The 24,875-nt window shown below is 42.5% G+C and overlaps 1 protein-coding gene across 2 annotated transcripts in view; it reads right to left on the bottom strand.

Moving 5' to 3' along the window:
- Positions 1 to 7,333: 7,333 nt before the first annotated feature.
- FECH (ferrochelatase) overlaps positions 7,334 to 24,875 on the bottom strand; it is a 33,513-nt gene continuing 15,971 nt past the window's right edge. For both annotated transcript variants that reach the window (XM_081149029.1, XM_081149030.1), the window contains 7 exons: positions 22,195 to 22,329; positions 19,513 to 19,619; positions 15,660 to 15,758; positions 12,384 to 12,491; positions 11,808 to 11,972; positions 9,158 to 9,217; positions 7,334 to 8,679 (listed from right to left, as the gene is read on the bottom strand). In XM_081149029.1, coding sequence (XP_081005155.1) covers positions 8,545 to 8,679; positions 9,158 to 9,217; positions 11,808 to 11,972; positions 12,384 to 12,491; positions 15,660 to 15,758; positions 19,513 to 19,619; positions 22,195 to 22,329 — 809 coding nt within the window. In that variant the 3' untranslated portion in view covers positions 7,334 to 8,544. The remainder of the gene's footprint in view (positions 8,680 to 9,157; positions 9,218 to 11,807; positions 11,973 to 12,383; positions 12,492 to 15,659; positions 15,759 to 19,512; positions 19,620 to 22,194; positions 22,330 to 24,875) is intronic.

The raw sequence follows: 24,875 nt of genomic DNA, 5'->3' as shown, positions 1-24,875 counted from the left end.
CTTAAAGGTAAGTAAAATCCATAGATAATCCCCCAAGTGGCTTTCACCTGAAACTCAGCTTTCTCCCAACCTTCAAACTCTTTGCAAAGTCACAGATGAGTAAGGATTGACAGCTTTGTAGTCTGGCTCTTCTCCCTCTACTCAGGACCCGCTCAGGGAGAGTGACCAAAAGTAAACAGCAACAAGGAACATAAAAGGCAGGACTGGAGAATTGATCCCTGGTTCCTGGAGGCTCTGTGAGAGCTCTGAACTTCTAACATAACATCCATTCTGCCATCACACTCTCTCCATAATATTCCCAGAAAAAACAACATGTAAAATTCCACCTCCTTGAATAAAGTCACCACTAAGAACAATAGTCCGCTAACAGAGTGAATCACGCAAGTAATAATAGCTGCCATTTACTGCACTTTTAACACACACACACACACACACACACACAAGCACGGTACTAAATGCATTATGAATGTGATCTCATTGAATTCTTTTTTTAAATCTGCAAAAATATCCTTTGATCCAGAAAATGCACTTCTAAAAATGTATCCTATGGAAATGATGGCGGATACATTCAAAGATTTTTTAGTCTACAAAGATGCGTATCAAATACAAGCAAAAACTGAAAATAGAAAGTTCTAGTAAGTGAAAGAAGCAAATTATATCTCCATAAAATATAATATTGTGTAGCCATTTAAAACTGTTGTGAAAGAATATATAATGACAAATAAAATACAGCCATGAGATATTCAGCAAGCAATACAGAGTACGAAGACTAGGAACAATATGAATATTTTTTAAAATTCAGAGTATGTTATACACATGCCTAAAATGTGTGAGATGAGAGTCATCAAAGTGTCATAAGATTATGGGTGATTTTTCCCTTATTTTCATCTGTCTGACATTCTATTTTTTTTTATAATTTGTTATAAGAAAAATATCTTTAAAAGAATTTTGACTTAGGTACTATGTCCAAATAGTCCTAGATGTCAATTAACTTAAACAGCCCATCACGCATACAGAAAGCCCTATCTGTCTAAAACATGGTTTTTTATGCACTGTCTCGGCTGAGCCCCACTGCAACCTTTTGGGGTGGACAGAGCAGATGTTTTAGAATCCTGAAGATCTTCATATATATATAAAAAAAAGAAAAACCTAGAGAAGATGGCCCAAAGAACCCCAAGCGCCCTGAGCGCCTCGAGCAGGCTGCCCCGGCTGCCATTCCCAGGGCGTCTGCTCCGAGCTCTCTGCGTCCGCTGACTGCAGCGCCCACCGCTGCATCCGAGGCCCTGAAAGCAATCGGCCCCGCTCTTTCCTTGGCGTGCTCTGCTCAGGGCAGGAACTGGGGCGAGGGAACATTCGGGAATACATGGTAAGCAAAGTCTCTGACAGAGAGGTCAGCCAGCAGTGTGGTGAAGCTGCTCGGGCTGGCTCCTGAAAGTCAATTATTGGCGGCTCTTCCCAACGCTGCCATCGGTGACACCGTGGAGGTAGCCTGGGATCAGCCATGGTGGGAGTATTGATACCATGGAACTCGGCAAACACCATAAATCAGAGCCCTTCGCCCCCAGAGAGGCGGTTGTTAAGCAGTTACCAGCGCACCGCCGCATAATCTCCGGATCGGAAATCCATATATTGAAATGAGGGTCAAGCTGTCCAGGCCCCCGCTGTAAACAGGATCGCGCCTGCACAGACTAACGCAGGATGTGAACAGTGTCTGAAAATGATACCATATTATTCAGATAACTGTTCCGTGTTTCACAAACCTTCACAGTTTGTCTACTCTTCCCCATCCTTGCGGCGACTTAAATGTTTCCTCTTGCTGAGCCCTCTTCGGAGCCAGAGAAACCATCTCCCGATTTTCTTTCTCAACCTGATGGGCCCAAACGATTATCAGAACAAGAGTCCTGCTCGCAAGCAGGCGCCACGTCCCCGACCCTTCCCGCAGCAGCCGGGGGGCGGCTGGTTCCCTCCGCTCCGGCTCCCAGCCCTTGGGCCGCCTCCCCTGAGGCTTCCTGAGCCATCTCCCCTCTTTCTGCGCTGGTGGGCGACTCAGCTGGGAGTATCCTTGGTCTGGGGGAATCCGTTTCAGTTTTTTTTGAGAAGCGACTGTCACGGAGCGGCCACACACCCTCAAAATGCTATTTCACGTTGCTCAGCTGCAATCAAACGTGGGAAGAGACATCGGGCACTCAGGCAGGTGAGGCCAGGCTAACCTCTCCTGTCGGATGGCACCGGGCTCAGCTGGGTACTTGGCCTTGGGGGGATATGGAAGGGATCAGCATAAAACCCTGAAGATATCCCTAGCTCCTGAGGATCAAAGGATCGAGGCGAAGGATAACTTGGGATTGGGAACTAAAGCAGCAGTGTGGGCGTGCTGGGTCGCAGCCGAGCCGATGGGGATGGGGGTGGGTCCGAGCGGGGAAGTGGCTGCCTAGAGAAGCCGTCTCTGTTTTGGTCAAGTTCTGAGGCAGAGGAAGAGGTTGGATTCACTGTCTGACGCAGTTTTGTTTTGGTTTTTCCCTTCCTGCCAAGGACTTGACATGAGAAAGACACAAACAAATAGACTGCTCCTCTGCAGAGCCCAGCCCAGAGGAAAGATCGCTTTGCTTCAGGAAAAATAGGAACTGGGAAACCAAAGGCGGTAGGGAGAGGGTGGCTTGGGTTCAGTGGGGACACCAGGCGGCATTCTGGGCCAGCGCTGGACGCTGGGCTCGATCTCATGCTTTCTGGAAGTCACGGGTGTCAAGGTCTGGCCCACTGGAAGGATGGACAGGAAGAAACCACCCCTGTGAGACCAGAGAACCACCGCTGACCTTCACCGCACTGCTGCGTGCGACTCTCCCTGTGACGGTTCTCCAGGGCCCAGTGAGATGAGAAGTGGGAGAAGCCCCGCTCCTTAGACCTTTGCCATCTAAAAGTTCTTCTCAGGGATTCTGTTCATACAGCCGGCCCACGGGACTGTGTTGGAGACCACTGGAATCTTACTAAAAAGCTTAAAATATCTAGTCACCCTGGGGTAGCTTCCACTCTAAATAAACAGTGCTGTATAGAGCTGCCTCTCTCTCTATAATGAGTCCGGGGAACAGCACAGGGATGCGATCCACATGTCATTTCCATCGTCCCAGGAAAGTTCCCCCTTAGGCAGTCATGTGCTGGCAAATGGTCACCAACCAGCTCTCTGCATATATGTGTGAGTGTATGTTTGCTTTACATTTTACCTGTATAAAAGAGTTAGAAAACATAGTTCACAAGTAATAATAAAACACAGTACTCTTTACTATAAATTCCTTATAGTCAATGGATTCCCCCAAAAAACGCTTTTGTTGATTTTTACCAAGTTCTTGTATCTGTATAACCAGCCTATGGTTGCAACAGATCAACCATATAGTCCTGACATCAATGTTTACATTATTATGAATGTTTACATTAACAAGTAAGGCAAACGTGAAACAACATCTTTCTCTGTGGAAACTTCACTTGGATAAATTGGATAATAGTTTTCAAATAATTGAAGAATATTTCCTCGAGTTTTGGTGCTATTCCCAATGTGCTGGCTACCGACACAACTTTTAATCTGCATTACTACCGTTTCTTCCATCGTTTTCTTAAGTCTAGACAATCAACAAAACAATCAAGTCCTCATTTGTAGTATTTGCTGAGTTCCACAGTGTAACTAGTCCTACAGGGACCAATTTCAAGCCACCAATCTGATGTCACAAAACAAAGTTGGAAAGAGGCACAGTAGGTGGTCATTATATAGTATTTTCACCATATAGGTCCAATTGACATAAGTAACCTCTAGAGCAAAGATAATAAAACAGAGTAAAATAATTGGGAAGTGGTGAAGTTTATGTTACCTTTGTTTTTAATACAATTTAATTGCAAATGATAGAATTTTTAATGATGGCTGTTTCGCAACCTGAAAGTTGAACAATCGGCTTGTACGCTTGCACAGCCTATCGTGTCCTATACATATAATTTTCTTTTAAGTAAGGAAAAGATAAAAATACAGGACATTTTATGAATTCTCAAGGCAAAATCTATTATTTCTAAACATGTTAGGAAAGTAAAGCTTCAACCGTAGGGCAGACGGGAAGGAGAAAAGTTGGCCTGTGTGTTCCCGTTTCGGGAGCAGGCTGCTGAGACCATATGCCTGGAGGTCAGAGGGAGAACATTGAAGCGACCAGAAACAGGACCCAATTCCTGCCCGAGGGCTCCTAACAAAGGCTCAAACCAGGCTTTTTTCCAAAAATGTTTTTAATTCCAACATCCATCTTAATGGCTTACTGTAGACTAATTTAGCCAGTAGTTGTTATACTAAAAATAGAAGCTAATGATTTCAGCTAAAAACAACTAAGCCAGCACTATCAAAGCATATTTATTGTAAGAAACTGATTATCACAGGGCGCATTTGTTTTCTACTTCCCTTTCCCTGTAGAAAGGCTTAATCAGATCCCCACATTGAAAGCAAAAGCATTTCTTCCTCTCCTGGGCCCCTGCAATATTATGTGTTCTCTGGGGGGGCATCCCCTTCCCAGAGCTCAGCTGAGACTCAGCTCACGCAGGGGGCAGTGATCCCACAAGGGCACCGCCCGCGCTCTCACTGCATCGGTGCCACTCGGCAATCCACCAGTACCCACCACCCAGCTCCGTGCCTGCCACAGAGCTCAGCACACTTTATATTTTCAACACAAGTGCATTTTGAAAAGAAGCAAAAAATCAAATCAGAGTCATAGCACAAACTGTCCAGCTGGAAGAATTCCAGTGAAAAAGAGAAAAAAAAAATCTAGTTTGCAGGTGCCACCATTTAATAGAGGTTAAGCACGTGAAGCTTCAATATACTGACGACACGACTGCATAGTTTAACTGGCAACGACTCAAGCAGAATTCAGGTTTCTCGATCCCTCCGATAATCAGGTTTAATTCATTCAATGTATGCTCTCTGAAACCTTATAACACTTGTTGCTATAAAATGAAATATGTCACAAAAAGCCACCTGGACAGAATAAGTCACTGAAGGGGTTTCTTACAAAGGAATCTCAATTATTGGGCAGTAAGAATGAAACTCCTTGGAATGATATTTATAAAGCCTCTCTAGGGCATGACCTTGATGAAGTGTTTTTAATTTTATAAGTTTTATAAATCATGAAAGAAATGATTAGCTTTTGTCTCCCTCTGAGGTCTGAGGATATTGCTAATTTGACTGAGAAGCTGAATGATTTTAACTTAGGGCACTAATTTTAGGGTCTACTCAGAATTTTCTTTTCCAGCTTGTGGCATCTCACTGGATTTCCTATTTCCACCTAATGTTGGGAAGCCTGTTCCTAATGCCACCATCACGATTCTGACAGAGGGGGTCTTTCAGGCTGAAGAGCTCGGAGACGTGGTGCTAAAGATGCGGTCAGCGGCTCCAGGCTAATGCACCTGTGCACACACACGTATGCACACACATGTTTTTTCTTATGGCCGTCAGCTCTAAATTCTTCCCTCCAGCTACAGCTACACAAGTTGGTTCCTTACCCGGTCCCCAGCCGGCCAGAATGGATGAGCAAACACAGAAGAGTCCGAGGACTGCAGACCCACGTGCTTACCTACCCGTGGGAGGGTGTGGCCTTCCTGCGGCCCTACTCTGCGCTGTGGGCTCACCCTCCTGGTGTAATCACATGTTTTGGATGAACACAATGGCATCAAATTGAGCAAACACTCTCTTGCATACCTAAAGCTAGGGTTTCTTGATTTAAATGCCCAATTGATGAGAATAGATTAGCTAAGGGGGGGAAAATGCAGCGACTTCACTCGAGACTCATCCCATTAAATCAATGTATTTTCCCCAAGAAGAAAAAATATATATTTTTAAAGAGGAGCTAAATACATAAATGACATAAATTTAGGATTGTTAATATAATGTGCCTTTGACAGGCTTAGTTTGGGCAACTTGGAGCAGAAAATCCACTTTCTCTTCATACATAACCATCATCGCCTAACTAACTTCAGCCATAAGGAAAGATGTAACGGAATCCTGGAGGAATGTTAGGTTCTGTGCGTGGGATTACTTGAGCAAGGATGTGTACCCTGAAGAAAAATCGTGGATTTTGACTATCCAGTCAGCACCCACACATCACCGGTACACCTTTTCAAGGGTTTTGTAACAAGTTTCATTTCTCCTAATAGGAAGCAAATTTTACTTTGGATTCGAAAATCTATTTTAATTTTAAAAAGGTAAGTAGTTCTAGAAGGCACGTTCTTAAGAAGAGTTCTTTCCTTCTGTGCTATACATACATGCGGCAGGCCTTCTGTAACCCCGGCGAGCTACCTGCCTCATCATCGCAGCTCCTGCAAGTTTTCCCTACAAGTTGGTTCGTCAAAGCCAGGTCTGCACCTAAGTGCAGCTTGAAGAAACTGCCAACATTGCTAATTAGCAGGGCAAACATTTGCATTTCAAAGTTGACAAACAGGATAACAATTCTCAAAGCCTACTAGCTCTAAAAAGAGCAATTGCTGAGTTTGTCCTCCCAAATGCTACCCTCTCGTATGATCCTTACCCATCTCTGGTTAATAACCCAAAGGCAACACTTCTCAGGACAATGAATGCCATGGGGAGCGATCCCAATAAATCCCCCTTAGCCTCTCGCTGCAAACGCCAGTCTGGTCCCAACTCGAATCAAGGATATTACTCCAGACAGCCCACGCTTAATTTGGAAGCTTCCCTAGTAAAGGAGGCGCTTCAGGTGCCCTAGAAGAGCTCTTGGAGTTTTCTGCAACATCTCCATAACAATATATTAGACTTTAAAGCAGTCAAAGTGAGGTAGGCCCTCAGGAAATTTCCTGAAGGGGGGAGAACGGCCGCAAGTATAACCTGTCTTCAGCACTAGGCCACTAACCCAGAGAATTCAATTCATGTGGGACAGTCACTCAGTCTGCTTTGAACTTAATCCTGAAAAAGCTGATGGAAACAGATGAGGAAAATTCTAAAGAACTACCTATGCCTGGTCCCTTTCTCTGGAAACACAATCTATGAATAGCAAAAACCGATGTGAATAAATATATCGATGCTATTCAAATTTCAGAGCCGTTATCAGTATGAGCAAACTATTAACTAGAGGGAACAGTATGTTTCTTTTCTTGTATTACAGAGTAAATTCCTATTCGATAATTTTGATTGCTAACTAATTTGGATTAGTTTTGATTTAACAGAGAGCATGAATCAAACTGGTTAAAACCTTAATAATGTCATAATATTGATTAATATTGTAAGTCCTGAATATAGAAGATCTATGACTCCACTAATACTCCCACCTTATGAACAGGATTTTTACAAAATCAAAGAAGAACAAAATCTTTTGAAGAGTAAAGTTTTAAGGCAACGAGGAAAGACAAAGTGATCATTACAAATTATTATGGATCCATCAGACTTTTAATCCACTCAAATCCAAGTACAGAAGATCAGACTCTGATCCTACATTATTTCTACATTTTTAGAACTTTTCACTCAAATTCAAGGTTACAATGGCCTTAAAAATACCCACAGGAAAAAAATGGCATGAAAGACAGTGATGAATAGCTGTTGCATTAGAGTGGTTATTTCTCTCTTCTCTGTTTCAAATTTCCTATCAGGTCATATAATTTTTGTAATTAAAAATTGTAAATTAAGAAAGAATTCAAGATTACAATACACAGTTGACTTTATAAAATAATTCTTCAAAAAAATGTGCAGAAAGGCGACATTCAATCAAGATAAAGATGCTTAGAGAAAGGTTCACGGGTCCTGGGAGGAGCTTGAACAGTGAATCCCATCATCAGCGTTCCCGGCATCTCGTCCTTGGGGACAGGAGGGAGCGGGAGCCTCCTTTCCCGTGGCACACAGATTCCCACTCTGGCACGGATGACAACGCTGGATTTCTACAAGTTTATTAGCCTTGTGTGCCTGGGGCGCTCAGAGCACTTTTGGCATCTGCGCTTGATTTGGTTTGAAGATGAGGAAAGTGAGGGTACATACAAGCACCAAAATGACCATTAATGGTCCCAGCACTGGCAAAAGCAGCCCTTGTAGGCAACCACGCCTCCTCACCAGCATTCTGTAACCCATGGGCTCAGGAGAGATTAGGTAACATTGCTTTTTCAAATTATATTGCATTTACTCAACTACGTTCACTTAAAAAACAACTATATGCATGAGACTTATAAACACTGACAGCCCACAGCAGGGGCTCTCGGTCCCCATGCAGGTTTTTTGGGCAATAAAACCAAAATCTGTATTTAAAATATGTGTGCGTCTCATAAGATAAATTTTTAAAACTCACTTGTTAAATAGCCTAGTGGCCATTCCAAAATGAGTGACTTTACCCAAAGAGAGAGAATGCAGGTGCTTACTATGTTGGGATATAAAAATAGAAAACCCTCAATAAGGATTTCAGAGTCGTTCCTCAAGTAACCACACGATATGTGTCCAAAGGCTGTGCGTGAGCGCTAAATGCACCCTCGGGCACGTCCCCGTCGGAGGTGTCTGGAGGCTGGCATCTGCCTGATCCCAGGGGCCCGCTGGCGGGGTCACAGCTGCTGGCTGGCGAAGAAAGACTTAGTCTCCCTGCAGACGGGATTCACGCAGAGCGGGCAGCTCAGGGTCAGCTGCTTGGAGCACAGCTCGTTGGACTGGAGGTGCGAGTGCACCAGGTCGGCCAGGGCCTGCGAGGCGGGCGAGAGGCAAAGGCTGGTCAGGACAAAAGGCTGCTCGTCTGCCCCGGCCCATGCATTTCCTCTCCCATCTGTCGCGACAATCACTATGGCTTGGGGTGTCTTTTAATCTGAATTATGAACCCTTTGAACCACATTCTATAATATCTTTCCTTCCCAAGCATCCTCAGCTTGGAGAAAACTTAAATAGAGACTTGACAGGGTGAAATCCTCTTACCCCGCCTGCTAAACCTCATTCATCTCTGAAAGGCAGATTTTAAATCGGACATAGCGATAGGTGAGTAGAAATCAGAAAATGGGGGCTATCTAGAGGAAAAAAGAGTGACAGTGTAAGGAATTCGATTTTATTTTTGTAATTAATTGGACCTCAAAATGTTCTAATATGTGAGAAAACCAATATTCTGCAAGAGTTTCTCAGAGGATTACTCTCCGATATGTTCTACTAAAAGGGCTGTAACTCCGGAGATACCTTAGAGAACAGTGGATTTCCATTAAGAGACTCGCATCTTCTGATGTTTTCAACTCCACACTGAATCAAATGAGAAAAGGGAAGAAAAAAACATACACATTTTATTTTATTTATTTATTTTTTTTAAAGAAACTGACTGCTACAGAACACACGCACACACAACTTAAAGTCTTACTTCAAAAGAGTTCCCAGATTGCTCAGAAATGAAAAATATTCACGTGACCAAGCCATATGCTGGTCTCTACCTCTGTTATCATGCAGTTGCATTCAATTGCTATTCCTCCCCCTACGCATTACTTTCCCATAGCTGCTTTGTTTCCAAACCATTTTTGAGGGTGTATTTGATAGAATTCCCAAGTAATTTAAATCTGTTCACCATTCTTCTTTTAATGTACCTCTAATGCACACCTTTATAGACTCCACCTAAGCAGAATGTTGATTTAAGTAAATTTTTATACCTGTTTTGATTCCAGGTGTCAAAAGAGGTAAATTAATTTAATGTATATTGAACCTAGATGGGATCCAATTCAGAGTTGGGATTTTAAATATACCCTTAAATTTTAAAAAATCTAAAATAAAAATCTGAGCATTGTTTCACTACCATCCTTACTCTCCTCTCCAAAAATAGCTAGTTAATTATCCCCCAAATAAGTGAGAAATATCTCATTATTATTTACTCAGGTAGTTAGGATCTTCTCTTCCACTTTCCAAAATGCTGATGGCTTTCCAGGTGCTTTATCTTTTAAGGAAGCATTAACATTAGAAGAGCAGCATGGGGAAAATGCTGAGATTCAGCAAACACACACTTCTCAACCAGCAACTGCTCTCTAAAACTTCATGAAGAAGTCAGTAACAGCAAGGCGACCAGGGCTGGCCAACAGTGCTCTCAGACACCGCTGCCAGGAGAAAAATTAAAGGGTGCATTTCAGTAGGGAAATGAGGTAAAATATGTCAACATTTACATCCCACTTCTAGGAATTTATCCTTAGAAAAGAATGGGAAAAATAAAAAAGGAAACAATGTTCATTACAGAGCAGTTTATGACAGTAAAAAATTAGGAACATCTTTAATGTATACTAATTAAGAATCTGTTAAAAATAATTACATAGATCTAAATATATTTATTGATTTGGGTCTATATATATGTTTAAGAAAAAAGCTGCAAAACATTAGGAATAAAATACCACTTTTGTTAAACGTGTAGAAGAATAACATTTTAATTAAAATACACACGCATTTAGAGGAGAAAGGGGTCTTCTTATTTTTATTTAGGTATTAACATATTATGCCTGAGGGGTAAGATTCTGAGTTCTGCTATCTATGTTATACTTCTCTAAACTGTCTGAGCTCTATATTATTTTTATTATCAAAAAGCAGTAAAGTTATTTCTATTTGAGGAAAACATTCAAACTACTTTTTAAAGAAAGTTAGTTGTTTTAAATACAGTATATTCTCCAATAGAAACAGTGAAATAAATTGTAGCTAGATAGTTTTCTTTATTCTCTGTATGGACTAATTTATTAGTCACTAATAGCCCATGGATTACTAAGGAAATACCTCAGTTTAGTCATATTAAAGAATGTGAACTATCGTTCAATATGAACAAAAAACTTGTTTTCCAGAACACACTGGTGTGAACTATATTCGCACTTAAGTCTTTTTAGCAAGCTCACAATTAGCCTAGGTCATGGTGGGATGCAGAAAGCATCACTCAATGAAATACATGGACAACCCTGCAACCTCATTTTAGCCAATTACAACTTCCGCATAAATTCTTTATCAGAACCACTGACACGTAATTTAGGCACCCTCTAACTTCATCAGCGCTTGATTGATGAGCAGCATGCACACAAAACCCTGCGGGGTTGGGTGCTGGCTGAAGCCCTCCTCCAGCCCACTCTCCACCCTGCCCTGCACCTGCCACCAGCCCCAGAGAGGGTGGAGGATCCTTCGAGGCCAGGCCTCCATCAATCACACAAGAGTGACCAGGGACAGGAGTTCTGGCAGGAGATGCGGGGGAAGGGCCTCTTGGGTCCCAACGCTTCCACAATTCCCACAGAAACAATGCTATAAATTGGACTCGAGTTTCATGCCAACCCTCGGAAGCCATGAGATGGGTGAACCACAGTTTTTCTCAGCTCTGAATGCCGATTCACATCCATCTTACAAGACACTAAGGATGGTATTTATTTCAATAATCAGATTAATAACAACACAGGAGCAAACAAACAAGTGCATAAAAAAAGTGATCAAGAAAATTACATGCTCTTTTCCTAAGTGACAATGATGCCTACGCCTCAGAAACCCAAAGGACACTATTAAGTGAAGAAAAGGAATTATAGAACAACAAAATGTAGTTTTTATGACTTTCAAGTAGTACAATACCCAAATTAAACACTACGATGTCGCCCATAGTAGCCCCCTGACTTCAGAAACGCACAAAAGTGCTTCCCCACCTCGGCCGTGGAATTGACTTGATGTGATCAGACTTATAACTCAGATTAAGTAGCATCAGAACAAGGAGGGCACAGTACCTGCAAACACGCACCAAGCAGTATTTCTGAGAGACACAGTTAGACCACGGCAGAGAAAGTTTCCCTCTAAAACAAGCACAGTGGGATTAGCAAGGCAGACGGCAGGCAGCATTTACCTCGTTAGCCAGGACTTGAGAGTACTCGATGTCCAGTTCATACAGTGTCTCAATGTGATCGCTGGTAAATGCTATCGGGACCAAAAGGATGTTCTTCCACCCCCTCTCGCAAAGCCCTCTGATAGTCTCGTCTGTCTGAGGGCCCAGCCAGGGCATCGGACCAACCTAGGAGGAAGGAGAAATGCACATGGGCCCCGCTGCTCCGTGGTGTCTGGTGCAGCACTGCCCTGGGCACACACACCTCCCTTGAGAGCAAGGGCCACACGTTACACCTGCTTCAGTGGGCTTGGAATTTTCACACTGAAGTCTGAATCCTTCTAGAAGTTGGCAGACTATAAATAACAATTAGTGTCATTACATCTAGAAATAATATTTTAAGTCAGTGGAACTCATCTAGTCACTCGATTTCCCCTTCTGTCTGACTTGCCTGCGGAGTTCTTTCTGTCCACGGTGAGCAATCAGGTTACACAACAGTCTGTCTATACAAAAGAGCCAAATCTCATCATTTTATAACTAAGTCCTAAAATAGACGTCCTCAGAAGAGCCGACAGGCGCAAACCTGTGGAAGCCACCTACCTTGGACTGCCAAACCAGTCGGTAGGGGTGGGAGTAACCCAGCTTCTCCATGACTCTCTGGACAGTGGCGCCCACCTCCTGAGGATAGGGGTCCCCTCTGTTGACCACCTGCAGCAGAGACACATGGGTGTTCAGTCACAGCACTGTGACGGGTTCTGAGGGCCTGGGACAGTGCAGTGAAATGACGTGAGCCCCAGACCAGAGTCCTCCCCTTCTGCCTCTGCACTAAAGACAGCACAATATCAGCTTAATCACCAAACTTCCTTGAATCCATTTTTTTCATTGGCCAAAGGTCAATGATCTTTACGGTCCCTAAGAAAATGTCAAACTCTATGTTCCACATTATTCGTGGGAGATTGACAATATACAATGATGGATGATGGGTCTCTCTGTGCCCCATCTGAAATAGGGGACTGGCACAGGAAAGCTGGGCAGGAAGAGTCAACATGGGATGGGACTTCTGTCCTGGTATCACTGGAGTGGCTGACTCTGGAACAGGAACTGAAAGAGCAGCATATGGACAGTGCATAGAACTGAGTTTATGGGGTCCAGGGAAACAAAAAGGGTAAACGCTCGTGGAATGAGAGACGCGAGAAGCAGAACATGGGTTCAGATCCCAGGGTCCTCAAGAATGTGACCTGTGCCTTCTAATTCCTTTTCTCTGCCCACTCTTCCCACAACGGACTGTAGACTAATGCTCTGTGTACGGCGAATGTCTGATAAACGCTTCTGACAGTCAGAACAGCTTGTTAATCCCTTGAAAATGTTCAATAAAAATTGTATTTTTATTGCTTTAATGTTTAGTTGTGTGCTGGCGCCCTAACACCCTTACCCTGCCGTATTTCTTCCCATAACACTTATTACCTCCTAATATAACTGTAATCTTTTCTTATATATTATGTTTATTATCTGTTTCCTCCACTCTCTAGGGGCAAAGATTTGTGTCTATTTTGTTCATTCCCAGATCCTGTGATAGTGGATAGAACAGTGCTCAATAACTACTGTTGACATGAAATACTGATGAACTACTTTATGATATTACTAAAAATTAGTTAAAAAACCATTAGAAACATAAATGTAGACGGAATGAGGAAAACATAAAGTCACCATCAGAATAGCACAGAAATAACTGCTACAGGAAAGATCCACCAATGGGTGCTAAAATGAGGGGCAAAAATATGAGAAACAAGACGCTTGCAAAGTCTTGAAGACTCTCCCCTAAGAGATTTTTTTATTATAAAAAGAAAAAGAGTAACTACACCATGGACAAATCCAGCAACACCACCTTAGACACATGACCGACAATCACACCACCAGTAGTAAGGCACCCTCGTCATCACGTGTCCCTGAGATGATGCCTGAGGACAGGTCAGCCCCAGGGTACCCTTCTCTCCAATGCACAACCTCAGTGTAATAATAGGAAACACCAGACACATCCAAACGGAGGGGCATGCCATACAATTGCTGGCATTCTACAAAATCAGTCTTCACAAACATCAAGGTCATGAAAGGCCAGATCAGAGGACACGAGGAGACATGACAACTGAATGGGATGTGGGCTCCTGATTGGATCCCGGAACAGAAAAAGGCCATTGTGGGAGAAGTGGTGACCTCCGAGGAAAGCTGGCCTTTACTTAGCAGTACTGCACGTGGGTGGGTTCTTAGTTCTGACCACTGCCCCACGGTTATGTGAGACGTCAACATCAGGCATAGCTATGTGAAGGGGATATGGCACTATTTTCACAAATTTTCTGTAAATCTAAAATTCTTTTGAACAATAAGATTTTTAAAAGCCACGAAGGGGGGGAATGGCTACATCAGTTTCCCTCCTCGACAACCCCACGCTCCCCCCGCCCTTCCTATCCGCATGACTTCGTGGCATTCTTCAGTCCCACACAGGACCCTTGGGTAGCAAAAAAACCTGGAAGCAGCATGCTCGGACTCAGAGGGGGAGAAAGAGAAGCGGGGCCAAGGGTGAGAGGAGGGAAGGCAGCACCTGGAAACGTTCATGTGTAAAAATGTGTTTCCTCCTTTCCCAGTTCAAGAGCTTCCCTTCTGGCACTTCAGACGTGGCCTCATCACACCGGGACAGTTATAAATAGGGTGAGGGTGGAGAAGGAAGGTGGACGTGTGAAGATTTGCATAATGCCAGAAACAGAGGCTATGAACCTGTCCAAATCGAACAGGCAGGCTTCCAGAGGAGAGAAGTCGATCTCCAGGGCCCACACCGCTGAAACGGCAACGGCTTAGCTCAGACAGGAGTGGAAAAGCTGCAGAGGGCTCGACCCTTGTGACCACCAGGTGGCAGTAAAGACCGAGTAGAAGAGTGGCCCGGACTCACATTGACTCCATTAATCCTGGAGCTAAAGCCTAGTAATACCTAAGAAAATGAAATTCTCCACCTCTCCAGCTTTGAAAGCAATGTCTGTAGGACACGATGCTGGCTCTGAGCTGATGAAACTGGCTGCTTATTACAAGCACTTCCACATATCACACGAGACACTCGCTGGATCATTCTTGTTCTATATGCTCTGTATCCGCTTGCCAAAGAGAGGTCTGCAGTCTTAGCAAGTTAAAACCCGTCATCGTGGCCTGGCCGTGTCGCTTGGTTGGCTGGAGCATTGTCCCGGGCACTAAAAGGTCGCAGGTTCGATTCCCAGTTGAGGCGCATAAAAGAGGCAACCAATTGGTGCTTCTCCCCCTTCCTCTCTCCCCCCCATCCTCTCTCTTTAAAATCAATTAAAACAAAAAAATCCTCAGATGAAGATTAAAAAAACCACAACATAATCGCTTAATTCAGGCAGCCCCTGTCAAGTCTTGAGGACGAAAGAATGAGCTTGAAAGAGCTCAGTCTGAATGGGGGGCCTATGATGAACCCACTGAAACACCAGGCAGAAGAGCAGTCTTCATTTCACTGGGCCGCTTATTAAAAATCTTTATATCTTCAAGGTATTATAATTTTTATACAGGGTGGGTCAAAAGTAGGTTTACAGTTGTGAGTATGCGAAACAGTTTATTCTTCTACTATTATCCATTAATTACTGTATTATTTTCCATATAAACAACTGTAAACCTATTTTGCCCCACCCTATACCATAAATTATAAATATTATAATTTGAATGAGTTATTCTTAGGTATCAAGAAGTGGGTTGAGTTAAATGAGCACCATGTTAAGTCTGAGATTTTAGAATTCAGGACATTGTGGAAGCTGGGTCCACGCTACACGTTTAGAAATCCTCTCCCATGAGGTCATCTGACAAAATGTTCATACTTACAGACATTGGCAGTGAGTGAGCAGAAAAAAGAATGACCACCTCGCCCCTCTTCTCCGGTGGAAAATGGTCCAGCTCTTTCTGAATGTGGTCTGCAAAGCACTGCAGAAATACCAAGAAAGGGCATCAGGAGCAAGTGGGGAGCAGGAGGTGGAGGGAAAAGACAGTGTCTTAACAATGAGACACACCAAAACCGTCAGAGCAACCCTCAAGGCTCTGAACGCTCTTTTTTAAAAACTGCAAACAGTACAGTCTCTCTTGCTTTGGTTCATCATCAAAATGGCTCATAACGGTTTCAGGGGCCTGGGGAATTTGATGGGAAACTTCTAAAGCTCGCTAATGGCTCACTGAAAATGAACGCTCTGGAGCTGCTGCCCCTCGGGAGGAACAGGGCACACTTCCAGATGGAAAGGAAACACAGATGGGAAGGAGAAGTTGTTTTAAGACCTCTCATTTGCTCTGTTAGCAGGAAAACAGCTTACGGGGTCTTTCTAAATCTCCTTAGTTTGGCTTTCAGGCATATTGTATTAAAATACATTAGACAGAAATAGTAGAGGAATAAGAAAATATTATCTATTTTTATGACCTTTTCCTTCTGAGCCCAACATCCTCACCGAGTCAATCTTCATAACAACCTTCACAACAACAGATGAGAGGTTGTAAAACTCCCATTAAATTCACAGAGGGCGGAAAGATGCGCCGACGTGGGGGCCCATTCAGTCACATCTGCGGAACCTGGGCTAGAACGCAGGCCGCCTCCTCCCCCAAACCTCTGTCGACCAGACCAGTTAATTCCCTTCGTCTAGTTGGCACTTTCCGATTCACATCAATAGGTGCTGAAATCCCAGATCTGAGGAGGCTTTCTTTCATCTTACACTTTAATCATTCTTTGTCATTTCACTTATAAAGCAAATGCTACAAAGAACATTAACGGGTCAATTGACAAAATTCTAATATAAGCATGGATTAGATAAATTAGTCAATGTTAAATTTACTGAAGTCGAATATTATATCATGGTTACAGAAGAACTATCCCTGCTATTTAGGTGAAAAGGGTGATTTTATATATGTATGTATATATTTAAAACTTATTCTCAAAAGGTTCAGGAAAAAAATTATGTATATATAGACATAGACACATACACAGAGATAAATGTTAGTATTAATAATACATGAATCTAGGTAAAGAGTAGACGAGAGTCCCTTATACTACTCTTAGTCTTTTAACTTTTCTGCATGTTTGAAATTATTTCCAAATAAAAAGGTTTTTAAAACATTATAAAGGACAATTTACCAGAATTTATACTTGTTGTTATTTGGGTATATACCAGTTTAGGATGAGCAAATTACTCCCCAATAAATACTGAGATATTATTTATCTTTCCAGAACCCCCAAAGTTGGGCGAATAAATGCCCCAAGGCACAAAATGGTGCATACAGATTTAGTTTCCTTTTCAAAATTTATAATTTACTTATAGGATGTGATAGGATTCCATACAAAAAACAAACGAACAGTATTTTCTGGTGGACTCTGCAGTGTTTGGAAACTGAGGGTGCTCACCAAGGACTATTTCTGGACAAAAGCTGGATGAGGAGTCCCACTGCGAAGTTTACAGAGGAGCCGGGGACATCCACTGACTTCAGTTATTCCAACAGCTGTGTAACTGATAAAATGACCGTTTTCAGTAAAGGCTGCTTATGATAAGTAGGAATGTTGATTTAAAAAATTTATAGTTTTAGTTTTTAACTGTATTTTTAGTTTTAGTTTAGTTTAGGGTCCAGGTTTGGGTTTGTGTGTTTTTTCTACTTCTGCTAGATAGCAAATCTCCTTCTCATATAATCTACATAATATTAAGAATAAAATCCATGTATAAATTTGTGTTTCCAAAGAAGTTTAGTATTTTTCCTTTTCTCATCTTGCAAACCTGCAAGTACAAACACAGTTTGTTCTGCCTTACAGAAGACCTTAAGCCACCGCCAAAACTGAGGTGCCGTGGGCAAGCCCAAGTGCTACTTAAATCATCTAGGATCCATCTGTGGTGTTTTCTATGCACAAGCCCTCAGCAGAATGAAAGGGGCAGGCGGCTCTCAGAGCCTTCAATCACACCATCTAGGAGGGCAGATAAATGCCTCTAAGATTCCCTTTCATTTTATGAACGGAGACTTCCTCAGTTAAGAGGCCTTTCCATCTTTCTGCTTCCCCCCTTTTCAAATGGCTGAATTTTAATGCAAATCTAATTACTCACTGGATCGGGGCAGGCAGATGCTGTGCAGACCCCGCAGTTCTCTGCTACCACATGTCAGTGCTGACCTGAAACACCCTTAGTTTCCAGTCCAGGCCTCCAAGAGCAAGAATCAGGGCATGCTGGGGCTTCAGGCGATACTGGCTGGACCCAGCAGCAGAGCAAACAAGTGGGGGGACACCGAGACCAAATCTACACCCATCCCTAAGAGAAGGCACCCTCTTTTCACTTTTTACTTAATACTGGATTTCAACCTATTAACCCTTGACTTCTAAATGCATAAGGAACTGTCTGCTCGGAGGAGAGCTGGCCTGCTTTTAACAATGTCTAGCACCATCTAGTGGTTGTGGATTTTAAGTGACTCCAGGCTTTTTAAAAAGGTTAAGCTGGTATTTTACCAGTCAGAGGATGTCCAAGGAATGAAACACAGACTGGGTGAAATCTGAATCACTTAATATTTCTCCTACCTCAACTAACTCAAAGGCAAAAACGTCCACCGACAGAACAAAACTATCTGTTCATGATTCAGGGCAATCCCAATAGTACTCTGGTATTCAAAGGGCAAAAAAGGATTTAAAAAAAATTAAAGCTATCTTACCATTTGCAACAGCATAGATGAACCTAGAGCATATTATGCTAAGTGAAATAAGTCAGACCAAGAAAGACAAATACCATATGATTTCACTTACACGTGAAATCTAAGAATAAAATAAATGAACAAACAAAATAGAAACAGACTCATAGATACAGAAGAACAGTGTGATGGTTGCCAGAGACGAGGGGGATTGGGCGTCTGGCTAGAAAAGGTGAAGGGATTAAAAAGTACAAATCAGTAGTCACAAAATAGTCTGAGGGATGTAAAATGCAGCATAGGAAATATAGTCAATAATATTGCAATAATTATGTATGGTGTCAGATGGATACTTGAAATATTGGAGGGCCACGTTGCATATGATTAGGTATATGATCGCCTAACCTCTAATCTGTACACCTAAAACTAACACAAAATAGTACTGAATGTAAACTGTAATTAAAAAATAAAATTAAAAACAAAAAGCCATTGGCTTTAGAATTGTAGTTTATACTGATTCTCCTAAGACCAAGCACCTACTAATATAAATATTATAAATAATTATGTAGAAGAATTTTGAAATTTCTTCTGTGAAACTTTCTCAATTGAAATGTTAAATTTATTTTCATGTCTCAAAACATGTAGACCTTTAAGTTTTAAAATTTTTTGACATTTTAAAGGCTTTAGAAAGCAGAGGATTTATTTGTCTGTCATTCAGTCTATGAACGTACACTAGCAGGAACACCTTGTGTAATCTTTAACGTTCTTCTGGTCACTGGGAAACAAAAAACTCAAAATATAATTCTGCTATGGCTTGTGACTAACAGTATTAACCTGAAGAAAGAAAAGAGTTGAACCTTTAATCTTTAAGTGTATTTTCTCTTGTCATAATAAATCAAGACTCTAATCCTTTTTTTAATCCCCAGCGTACAAGTTAAGAGAGGGAACGGTGAGGCTCAGAGGGATACCTGGCTACAAGGCAAAGGCAAGAACCTGGACCATGCAGAAGCGGGGTGACAGGCTGCTGGTAGTGCTGGCTTACCTGAATGAGGAGGGGGTGCGTGGGCCACCTGTCAATCGTGCTCCACTTCATCATGGGCTTCTTTCCCACTTCACTATAGTATCTGTAAATGGCATTTAAGCTGCTACCTGAAATACAGAGGGGCCACTTAGTAGGTGCCCACTGACTATGGTGAAAATAAAAAACAAGACCAGTAAAGGCAATAATTATAAGTTCAAAATAGGCACTGCTTCTATACTGAATCAGTCTAATTATAATCATTTCAATACTCTAAAATGCATATAGATTTTACTACCCTGAAATGAAGATCGCTAAAAAATAATCGATTTCAAAGGCCTTTCAAAGATTATTGAGGTCATTTCCTGTGAGAAACATGATGGCAGTGGATTTATGAAATATAAGCGGTTGTTATTTGCAGGGACCAAGTCTTACAATGAAAAGCATGTTGAAATGCTTTTTTCCCCCACTATGAAGGTAATCAACTCGATTACAGAAAATGCAGGGGGCAGGAAAGAAGGAAGCAATCCAGTCATGATCCCAGCTTACTAATACAGCCACAGTTTTATTCTAGCATAGTTCTTTCCAGTTGGGTTTCTTTTTAGCTATCTTGTTTTATAGAGTTGTAATTTTAGTATATAAGTAATTTTGCATCCTGAGCATCTGGGGCATTTTTAGTTAATACTATGAAATGAATGCTTCCCATATTATAATAAAAGCTTTATAACCATCCTTTTTAATGGCTTGTTGATAAAAAACAACAGCAGCAGCTTGTTGAGGTTTCTATGAGGACTCTTATTATCTGCTTTTATAAAATTATCAGCATTCCCTAAATAAGTTAAATGGATATCAAAACCTTAGAAGTAATCTAATAAAACTTGTATTTCTAAGGAAGAGATGGAAACCACGAAAATTTAAAGCCTAAAGAAAGGTAAATGGTGCCAACCCAATGCAACTCGACCCTGGCCTAGGGGAGCTGCACCTGGGGCCAAGCCTTAATCCTATGAAACTGATCCTCAGTCTTAATGTAGAGTAAAAGTTCCAAAACATGTCATGCTTCCCAATGCCCATCTACTGGTTTCTCTAACTATGAGAACTATTAATCAGTTAGGTTTCCAGCTTAAAATGCTAGTCAGGACAGAACCATTTTAAATCAAAGAAGTACTCTTAGGCTAAGACTCAACTCTTAAAAAATAAATGAGTTCCACTTTGGTGAGTAGAATACAATGAATCAGAGGAATCCAAACTGAGTCCATTCCAGGTTCAAAAACAATCTCTCCAGAAATTACAAAGTAGAAGTCACCACCATATTCACATTGCAAACCACATTCTGCTGGTTGAATATTATTTTCAGATGTACAAAAGGACTTCTGGAAGCCACATTAGTTGTTCTGGGTCACTCAAAAACATTCCATGAACTACCAGAAGTAGTAATTAAGACGAAAATATAACTGAAAAAAATCACTTGTGACTGATACACAGAATATACTAGTCCTGCCACACATGTGTTTAAAAGATACAACAGATAAACGACACCCTAGTGGCCTCAAAGAATGAGTGCACTTCCCAAAGCCTGTCACATCTCTGAGTGAAGAGGTAGATGCCCTAACACATGAGATGCACTGAAGGAAAACTGCACAGACACTGATGTTTTAGACACACTAACAGAGCCAGCTGTGAAACAAAACCCACAGTGCATCCTTCATCACATAAGTAACGATCTTCTTAAGTTGCCTAATTTTGAGAGCAGACGCTTACATGTTGAGATATATGTTTTAAAGCAGAGCAAAAGTATAGCTTAGAAACTTATAAAATCTGATTCCTTCTCCAATAACAAATCACCAGACATTGTGAAGTTGTAGAGAGGTACATTTCCAAAAGAAATCACAGTTCAAACTCTTGAGGGTGTCTGAGAGCTCAGGCGTTTTCATAGGCGCCCCGAGTGCAGCAGGCTTTGAATATGTCTTCCAGAGGCCTTTTCTGTCTCCTTATAGTTATAGAAACAATATGCCCTGATATCCAAAAGCAATTTGGGAGTAAAAGTGTGCTGACCCCAATCCTTGAAACAGAATACAAACAAATGTATTTGTGGGTGACAGTAGAGGCATTGCCTACAATTGCTGAGACAGGGAGGGGCAAAGGCAGATTATCCTCCTGCTCCAGTTACATATATAGGAAATAACACATAGTCATATCTTCCAAAATCCAGAATTCCAAGTTTGCAGAGGGAACCTCAAACTGGGCTCTGGTTTAACCAGTAACCAACCCATAACTGAAGCATAGCAAACAAACGTACCAATATTCCCAATGTTATATGGGCACCTCTGCTTTCAAAATGCAAACAGCGACCACTTGTGCCACATTAGTAAGAATATTAGGGTAGCCATAAAAATAGGTTTATTACCCAAGTGTAGAAAGCGGCTTAAGGTTCATTCCTGGTCCATGATATAGCTGCATTAAAGCCCCGAACACCAGCAGCCACCGCCTTCCACCACCATTTGTAATTCTCAGCCGACTGGCCAATAACTCAAGGGACAGATGGACCATGAGGTTTCCAATGGACTGACCTGAACTCTCAAGTGTAAAGCAGACAGACTGGATCTGCCATTCAGATCACAGAGGATTTATCCTTTCCTCCCTCACTCAGGTTCCCTGGCTATTTCTGCCAGGGCCCTGCCCACCCTCCCTCTGCAGAGGAGCTCTTACCTGTGGTAGAGCAGCTGTACTGTGGGTACTGCGTGAAAGCAACAGCCCTTTCAAGCCCATCTCTCTCCATCTCTTCAATCGCTTCTTCTGTTAAAGGGTGGACATACCGGAATCCAATATAGTATTTGTGAGGGGCTATTAGGAAGCATGTGCGGAAAGGAGAAAGTATTAATCTTTATATAGATCCCTCTGAGTCGCCAAACATAATGCAACGTCCAGAACAAAGGACAGTTAACCTAATTTCCTATGGTGCTGATAACGTGAGGAAGTTTAGAATATGCCCTGGACCTTACCCCGTCTTCAGCTAGTACATGGACTTTTAATCACTACTGTCTGGGACAAACCTCCCCCCTCACATACATGCATCTTTACTCAGCACGGTGGTTTTTAAAACTCAAGCTTTGCCTGGCTGGAGTGGCTCAGTTGGTCGAGCATCGTCCTGCGCACCGAAAGGTCGCTGGCTCAATTCCCAGTCAGGGCACATATGGAAGGCAACCGATGGATGTTTCTCTCCCACATTGATGTTTCTCTCTCTCTCTCCCTTCCTCTAAGTAATGTCCTCAGGTGAGGATTACAAAAAACAAACCAAAAAACCTCAAGCTTCTGTGCCTTGTTCTCTGCTCTAGACTAAGATGAGAGACTCAAGAGAAGGGAGAAAAGAGTTAGGAGCCTCCTCTCCTACCAGACATGGTGGTAGACACTTCTTCCCTCTCATTTGACCCCCACCTTTCAGATAGGGAAAGACTCTCCAAGGTTAATGAACCTGCCCAAAGTCACACCCAGCAGATGGTCGAGCTGACATTATAATGTCTCTGCCCATCCCAGAGCCTATGACCCTTCCTTCCCTGCCTCCCACCAGATTCCACTGCCCAAGTTCCCTCCTCCTGTGCCCTCAGGCCCAGGTCACCTAGTTGATACAAAAGCTCTGGGATACTTGATACAAGTCCACTGATAACAAATGAGTAAAATGACTCTCCTAGTTTAATACAGGAAAAACACTCAACAACAATGCTTCAATTGGAGGTACCAAGTGGGACTTAAAATAATTGTTCCTGGCACCTAAACACCTGGGGGCCCATGTCAGCTGTGCCTTTGCGTTTCTTCCCCTACGGCTTTACCAATTCCCTCTTCTAGCTCCTCCTTTGTCCTTCTGAACCTTTTTCCCCTTCATTTTAAAAGCATCTACAACCCCCAAATTCTTAGGCATTTATAAAATCATGAAGCTCAGTTTCCTAAAGTTACTCAGACTTATTTCATAGTCTTTTCATGGGCTAATACGAGAACACACTACATAAACATTAAGTAATAGTAAATAAACCCAAGATAATGTTACTGTCCAACCACTGGCAGGGGCTGCAACTAAGAATATAACACTAAATGGTCACATAAGAAACATTTAGGTTAAAATGAAGGAAAAGATAAACACATACATATATGTGATAGGCGGTTAGACAGACATCAGGAGAGCAAGGACCACCAGCAAGGTACAGAAGGTAATCAGAATGGAAAGCCCCAGGTGCCCAGCAAGGACAACTGTAGGGTGGGGCCTCCCCTCGAGGGTGGACTTTCCTCCCCTAGCATATCACTGGTCTTGTGGTTTGGACCCCTAACCGTTCCTCCCTAGAGATAACATCTAGGCCTCAGTTGTATTTCAGCTCCAGGCCCAGAAAAGCAGCAAAACCAGCCACAGCTGACCTCAGGACCTGGCGCCAACCAATCAGTGGAGACCACGACCCAGAAAGGACACACCTAGAAAACTGCTGAAAATTCTATTAAGATCTTCCCCTGGAGCCTCCCCTAAGATCTCCTCCCTTAAAACCATCAGGATGAAGGACTCGGTGCTCTCCCTCCTGGGAGCATGCCTGTGGCCCCCCACCCCCCCGCCCCGGCACCTCAGGACTAGCTTCCTCACTCCCAAGCTCCAAGGGCCCTTTTTCTGCCTTTATAACTCATTTCCTAAACCCATTTCCTCTGGGAATTACTTCCTCTACCTCTGTGATTAACAAAATAAATGTTCTCTTACAGTTTGGGTCTTGGCTCTGAATTCTTTCCTAGCCAGAACCCAAGTACTGAGGTTGCTGAACCCAGGTTTGGTCTGACCCCACGGTCCTAACACCTGGTGCCGTTCCCACCACCTACAACATATATATATATATATATAACATTGCTCAATAATGTGACCCAGGAAACCATGGATCAATGGAGCATGTTACCAAGAACAGGTGCACAATACTGAAAGGAGAGAGAAGCATCTCTGTGGGTGGGAAGGATGGCCTGAGTCAACATTCTCTGGTTGGGGACCACAAAAAGAGGAAGAAAAGGGTATAAATGAAATCATTTGTGGATGTCTGTCCTTCTAAGCCACCAATCTTATGTGCTCTTGCATAAAATATGGTGAACTGCGATTAAAACCGGAGAAGGGCATGAGCCTGTAAGCAAACTCCAAATGACTGATTGTTCAAAGATTATGTGGCTCATCTAAAATGCCAACTACCACAATATTGTCAAGTCTGTTTAAGGAGTGGCCGGGACCCAAGGTGCAGTGGAAGTGGCATTGGCTTTCTAATCTATTTTGAGACAATACTATTATCACATCGACACAGTAAGATCTCCTGATGCTGCAAGTCCACCAGCTCCTTACATTGCAGCCTAAAAGCCTAAAAGTGGGAGTTCCTCAATAC

This window comes from Miniopterus schreibersii (assembly GCF_964146895.1).
Source record: "Miniopterus schreibersii genome assembly, chromosome: 10".
Taxonomy (NCBI): Eukaryota; Metazoa; Chordata; class Mammalia; order Chiroptera; family Miniopteridae; genus Miniopterus; species Miniopterus schreibersii.
This window is presented reverse-complemented; position numbering and strand designations above follow the sequence as displayed.